At 60.2% G+C, this 7,033-nt stretch overlaps 1 protein-coding gene across 1 annotated transcript; it reads left to right on the plus strand.

Annotated features, from left to right (window-relative positions):
• The first annotated feature begins 88 nt into the window (after nucleotides 1-88).
• Nucleotides 89-6,448, plus strand: MIR1-1HG (MIR1-1 host gene). Its single transcript, XM_033187012.1, is given in 2 exon segments — nucleotides 89-5,899; nucleotides 5,901-6,448. Coding segments are annotated over 2 exon segments (210 nt in total). The 5' UTR covers nucleotides 89-5,854; the 3' UTR covers nucleotides 6,066-6,448.
• Nucleotides 6,449-7,033: the final 585 nt, after the last annotated feature.

Genomic DNA, 7,033 nt, shown 5'->3' on the forward strand with positions numbered 1-7,033 from the left:
GGTGGTGAGTTAGCTGTGTGTGAGTGGGTGTGTGGGGGTGAGCTGTGTGTGAGTGGGTGTGTGGGGGTGAGCTGTGTGTGAGTGGGTGTGTGGGGGTGAGTTGTGTGAGTGGGTGTGTGGTGGTGAGTTATGTGTGAGTGGGTGTGTGTGTCGGGGCGTGTGGCCCTTCACACCGGTCCCCGTAGAGCTTGAGGGAACCTCCTCGGGGTGGAGGCCCTCCGGGATGGGGGGTAAGGGCCTGATGCCGGCCGCGAAGCCCCGTCTCCGTCGGGACGTCCGCCTGGTGGAGCTGCCTTCCTCATTGACGTCGCTGTTTCTCGGATCCGGGAGCCAAATGCTTTGCTAGAGCTGGTAAAATGGAACCAAATCGACTGTCCAATGGATTTGGTCCCCTTCAACCAGCTGTAGCTGTGCATTGATGGCGCCGTGCGGCCCGGCTGCAGGTCCTGCAGTCATGGAGAGGACCCAGCAGGCGGTGCAGGGACAGCCCAGCTCAGCGTGTGGTCAGCTCCAAGTAAGCGAAGCCCCGAGTGCTGCCCCTGCCCCTCGGGACACTTCAGTGCAGAGCCCGAGACCCCCCAGCTGTGGTGCCCCTGCTTGCTCATCCTTGCCAGGGCACCATGAAACCAATGTTCATTGCTCACACCAGAGCTTTGCTTGAAAATGTGGGCTGAGGAGCTGGGCCCTGTGGGTTGGGCCTGCCGGGGGCCTGGGCTGGCCCTGCCCTGTCCTCTTCCCAAGGAACTTTCTTTGATTTCTCCTTTCAAATGGCCTGGACACTAAGGCTCCCGAGGGCCCTGCAGAGGTGAGCACGGATGCTGCGCTGGCGGCCTGTGGGTGTTTGTGTCCTCAGTGGGGAGGCCTGGGCCAGTGGCGTCTCTCCAGATGGCCTGAGGAGTGCTGGGCCTGGCAGGGAGACCACAAACAGGAGCCCCTCGGCATGGCCCGTGGCTGGGGAGGTACCTGTGAAGGTTGCTGGGGGCCCCCGGAGCTCCCCATCTCCCCACCCTCTGGGGGGAGGTAGTGATGCCTACGTGCAGGGAAGGCGGGTTACTGACGGGCACAGCTGTAGCAAGTGGAGATCTGCAAGGGGGGCTGCAGGCTGGGCGGCCCCCAGGACCTGCTCGGGGGGGGGTCCCTGACCACCTGCCCTTCTCTGGGCAGGGGCTGGCATGAAGGGGCTCAGGCTGCTGGGCACTGGCAGATCTGAGGCCTGGGCAGGCACAGGGGCATCTCTAGGCCTAGGGTTCCAGGGCCTGTCAGGAGTGACCCCTGACTTCTACCCAGAGTAGCAGAGGCGGGGCCTCCCCTCAGGGGCCACCAGCTGCCAGTCCCAGGGCAGGTGAGACCGAGAGTCAGGACCGTGGGAGGGATGAGCAGAGGGAAGGGGTGTGGTGGGCAGAGGGGCAGATACTCCATGGACTGACGGACGGGCCGAAGAACGGGTCTGAGGACAGTGGCTCCCCTGGCCCTGGCTCAGGAAGTCACGGCTCCCTCCTCACACCCTGCCCAGCCTCAGTGCCTCTAATTCCCAGGGTCAGCTTAACCCTAACCCTGGCACGGTGTTACCACCCCTCTTCACACAGAGTCACTATGTCCCCAGACAGTGGGAGAGGCCGAGAGGCTGGGGTAGTGGACGGCAGCCCTGTCTTCAGCACAGGGGTGGTGCTGGGGTTTGAAAACCAGAGTGTGTGGGATCCACGGGCTCTGCTCCTGAAGGGCTGTGGCCTTGGCCTTTAATCGAGCCTCTATGAGTGGAGGGCAGAGTGGTCAGCTCCTGCTGGGGCTCCTATCCAGGCGCCGCCTCCTGGGAGCCTCCAGGGGCTTCCACTGTTGAGCCCTTTACAGGGGGCAGCCGGGTGGCCTGGGTATGGCTGTGCCTTTCAGGGTGGCCTGACCCCAACCCCACCAACCCCAAGCTGTGTGATGCCAGGCACTGTCCTCCACTGGGGTCTCCTGCCAGGGACATCTGTCCATCGGGTGAGGCCTGGTCCTTTCCTGGAGGGGAGACTTTGGATATCCACCCAGCCGAGGACCTGGTCGGCCTGCCCCCAACCTTCCCTCCTACCTGAAGGGTGGGGAGGAGGCTGGGGAGGTGGCTGGGGTGCAACAGCTTGAGGTCCTGTGTCAAATACATCACCCGGGTGAGGACTCAGGGAACCACCCCGGGCCTGTGGGAGGGTTTTGTGCAAACATCACGCCAAGAACAGTGTCTGCTGTTGACTCAGCACTTGCCAGGGAAGGCTGGAGCCATTGGAGTCCCTTCCAGTGCAGCCTGGGGTTCCTGTCGGTCACCATGCCAGCCGTGAACAGGGACGCCTGCTCCCTGTTGCCCGCCTGGCCCTTCCTCGCCACCCATGGCCAAGCCAGCCCGACCCTCTGGCATTGACACCTGCTGAGGGCAGTGGCACAGCTGCAGAAAGCCCACAGCTGTGCGGGAGCTGCCCTGCCAGGCAGGGCCTCGGGGTACTGAGGAGGGTGGCAGGAACGGAGGGGCATGCAGGCTCCATTCCAGCCAGCTGAGAGCCAGGGCTCCCTGCTTCTGGCCTCCCATCTCTCCTGTAAATTAAAGGATGAGATGAGGCTGAGACCATCCCCGGTTCTCCACCGCGGTCAGGACATCAGCTCCAGATGACTGTAGGACACTGTGGCTGTTACCTGGCCTACCCACTTGGGGCATCTTTGTGGAGTCCCCAGTAAAAACCACCGCACCTGCCTTGCCATCCCCAGGATGAGGCCTTGTCCGGTGAGATCACAGTGCAGCCCCGCACCAGGTCACGCACAGTGTGGACAGACAGGACATGTGGGTGGAGACGAGGGCACACTTGGAAGCAGCTCCCATGCCTGGCGGGCCGCACATGAGGGGCCGTATGGGCTCTGACCCTCAGCAGCCCCAGGCAACGCATGACCGCGGCTGGGTGTCCCAGTGAAACTTTATTGGCAGACGCTGGAATTTGAATACCGTATCATGTTCGGAGGTCACTAAATGGGTCTGTTGATTTTTTTCCTCCCAGTCATTAAAAAGGTGAATGCTGTCCTGACTGAGCTCTCAGGGGCTGTCTGAAAGCAGGTGGCAGGGGGACTGGGCCCTGGTTGCAGCCGCCACCTCCAGCTAGATTAAGAGGATAAATGAGCAGCAGGCACTGTGCGCACAGGACCGGGATACAGGGGCACCGAGGGCAGCCACTGCTCTTCCCAGCTGCTTGCTGCATGTTTGGTCAGTGCACAGGTGGAGGCCCCAGCGCAGCCCTAGTGTTCACAGTGGTGGGACCAGTATGAACAGCCCTGGCCTGCCCAGCAGGAGAGAAAAACCAGGAGGAGGCAGCTGGGGCAGGGCAGAGCCTGGACCCTCCAGGTTTGGGGTGGGGCTATCTCATGTCTCATCCTGCACCCCCTGCAGCCTCGTGGCTTTGGGCTGAACTTGCCCCCAGCAGGTGCCCATCTCTGGAGCAGGTGTCCACTGGGAACAGGGCCCAGCCAAGCCAAGGCTACTCCCCAGGGTCAAGGAAGTGGGGTCAGGGACAGGGACACAGCCCACTGGAGGACCGCAGTTTCGGATCCCAGGATCCTAGCAACCCCGGGTTGGGGTGCACAGGAGCCAGCTCTGCCAGGCTTGGCATGCCGCGGAGTGCCTGGGCATCAGAGAGGGCGAGGAGCTCACCACAGTCACACAGCCAGCCCTGGTCAAGCCTGGAGCAGGATGGAAACATTCCTGTCTGCCCCAGGGCTGTGTCTTCCACTCCGGAATGGGCAGCCCTTGGCTGGACTTGGCCAGGCTGAGTTTGGGACGCTGAGTTTGGAGGGCTGCTGCCTGCAGCCCCCGCACCTGGTCTCCATGCTTTGCTGTGTGTTTAGCTGCGTGGGGGTCCGTGCAGCATCTTGCCTTAGGGGGCTCAAGGGGAGAGGGGGCAGCGGAAGTGGGGCCAATGTTGGGGAAGGGGCTTTATGTCTCCTGGGGCTCTGCCATCTGTCTTTTCATCTCCCTGGGAGGGGTGAGAATGTGGATCTGAGTGATCAGGGGACATTGCCAGCTCAGTAAGCGAGAGGATGGGTCTGAGGGTCCAGTGCTGTGGGAAAGCCTCTCCCTGCCAGGTGCAAAGGTGACAGGAGTTGGCCCATCCCAACCTCAGCCGAGGATCTGCAGGTCCTGGGTCCTGTATCACTGTAAGAAAAGTCGAAGAGCTCATTAGAAATGCAGATTCCAGGCCTCGTATCCCACCCCTACCCCAGTCAGAGCCTCCAGAGCAAGGGCCTGGGAACCTGAGTTTTTACCGAGTGCGTTTGGTGAGTCTTATGAACAAGCCACAAGGGTTCCCTTGATGCCCGCCAGCCCCGCACCTGCCCTATGTACACCTTGCTCAGGTCCCCTCCCTCTGCTCCCTATCCCTCAGCGGACCATGTCCTTCCGGGAAGGCTCTGGACCTCTCAGCAGTAGGTCTCTCTCCTCTATACTCTAGCAGCCGCCACCACACTCGGGACCCTGTTGGCTGCAGTGGGTCCTTGTGGAATCTCCCCTCTCCTTGCAGCCTTGGGTGGAGGGTGAGAGGTGTGTGCAGTTTCCCAGATGTCAAGGGATGAAGTAACGTAGTCTGTGTGTGTGCATCTCCTTGTTCTGGGAGAAAGTGGTGTTGACCACAAACAAGCAGAAAGAAAGTTACATTCTACCACCCTAAGCAGCCCCTGGTGAGATGCCAGGCACTTCCTTCCAGTCTTTTTTTACAATATGTAGCTCAGTTTATCCCCATCCCACCTCCCACCACACACACTAAGACAGCGGCCACAGGGCTGATAAACAGCCGTTTCTGCAGAGCAGTGCCTGGGGCCCCCTCCTGCATCATCAGTGGCTCTGTCCGCCTTTCTGCCCAAGGTCCTGGGGTCAATGCACTGCCAACGCCCCATCCATGACCAGTGTGAGCAACCTCACTGCTGTCCACAAATGCTCCTGTGCTGAGCCTTGGGCACAACGTTCTCCAAATTCTGCTGGCTCTGACATGCCTGTGGTCCCGTGGCATCACCAAAAACATCCTGACTTCCTTCCTCCTGAGCATGGGATGGAGGCAAAGCCCTGAGCAGCCTCCTGTGGGTCACCCACCGCACCTGCTGCACCCACTGCACCTCCTGCGCCCACCACACCTGCTGCCCCCGCCGTGCCCACCACACCTGCCACTCCTGCCATGGCTCCCGTCCCTCTGCAGGTCCCTGCTTCCCTCTCTTCAGCAGCTTGCTCAGACGCTGACCATCTCCCACCCCAGCGCCCTGTCCCTCCTCAGGTCCTGCTGACCGGGCAGCCTCTGGTCTGCAGCAGGGCACACGGGCCTCTGAGTGCTGGGCTGTGGGGCTGCTTGTTGCAGTTGTCCCTCCCAGCCTCTTGCTCCCGTGTGCCTGGCCTGGGACTTCCTCCAGGTGTATTTGTGGAGGAAGCCAGAGAACGGGTGCAGGGTGCAGACAAGACTCTGAGGGGGCACAGGAGGTGGGGTCCCAGGCAGAAGGGCCAGCGCAGCCTCCTAAGTTTCAGGAACAAGCTGTGATCTGGAAGCTTTGGAAACTCTTGAAGACAAGGAGCTATGATCTGTGTTGGACCAAGGATTCCAGATCCCTGCTCTGCTGCCTCCGGTGGGAACACCCACACGCCCTCCCCAGGACCCTGGGCCAACAGCCTGGGTTTGCGTGTTTCAGTCCAGGATCTTGAGCCCTTAGAAAAGAGACCCTGCTCCCATCCTGGCCACTCCATCTCCTGCTTCCTCACTTCGTGTCCACTCGTTCCAGTGTGCTGGGGGTGGGGCTGGTGCTCTAGGACTGAATTCTGGTCCTGGCTCCCACCCTGGTTGTTTTTTTCCTATAGGTCAGCCCTGAAATGTCCATTACTCACTAAGAAAAGGAAAATGCTCATTTGAAAGACAATTCTTCTCTTTGACAATGCTGAGACATTCTCCCAGCCCCAGCCCCACCGTGCTCCAGTGTGTGAAGGACAGCAGCTGTTGGGGAAGTACAGTGCATCTGTCCTAACCAGGGCTGGAGGTGATGCCAGTCTGTGCAGCTGGGAACACCTCCTCTGCTGTGGCTGAAGGGGCTCCACCTGGCACCTGTGCCACCAGTGGCCCCTGAACAGGCATCCAGGCCCACCCTTAATAAAGATGCATTGCTCATTCTGTTTCAGACCTTGTTTATCCTCCCCAGCTCCCCAGTGTGTTCTGGAGGAGATCCCTCCACTGTCAGACAAAGACTTCGGAATGACAGCAGTCATCCCGCCGAGAGTCAGCGGCGTCGGCATGTGCTTCTCCTTCCTGTCAGTGCCCCTCTGGCTCAGTCCAATGCCCAGCACTTACAGCTAGGAAAACACACACAAGCACATACACACCCCGTACACGGGCACAGGCTCACATGCGCACACACCCGCACTTGTGCAAACACACACACAGAGGCACATGCACTTTCTCACACAGGCACACATGCACAATGCACACACAGGCACACCCGCACACATGCTTACACATACACTTACCTGCACATTCCCACACACGGACATGCAGGCACACCCCTCCACACACACATATATGCACATGCATGCACACTTTCTCACAGATACACAAAGCAATGCAGACACTCACGTATGTATACATGAGCACACATGCATACACACAGGCACACACTGTGCACACACATACGTATGCACACACCCACACATGCACAACACACACACAGGCACACATGAGCACACACTCACATGCACACACGTTCCCATCCCCCCACCACATAATCGCACAGACGCCTGATGCCTTGCAGCAGGTGAGACGGCCCGTCAGTAGGATTAGGGGCCAACAGGGGGTTCTGGCAGCAGATGCAGGCAGTTTGGAGAAGGGGCTGAGTGCGAGCTGAGGCAGACAAGGGAGGTTGAGTGAGGGAGAGGGTTGGGTCCCTGAGGTGGGGCAGGGGGAAGGGTGGGAGGTGGCTGAGGGAGCTTCCCGGAGAAGCTCAGAATGAGACAGTCACATGGGGGGTTGTTTGGGCTTTCCCAGGTGAACCCTGTACTTCC

Source organism: Trachypithecus francoisi, unplaced genomic scaffold, assembly GCF_009764315.1.
Source record: "Trachypithecus francoisi isolate TF-2019V2 unplaced genomic scaffold, Tfra_2.0 Lachesis_group21, whole genome shotgun sequence".
Classification (NCBI taxonomy): Eukaryota; Metazoa; Chordata; class Mammalia; order Primates; family Cercopithecidae; genus Trachypithecus; species Trachypithecus francoisi.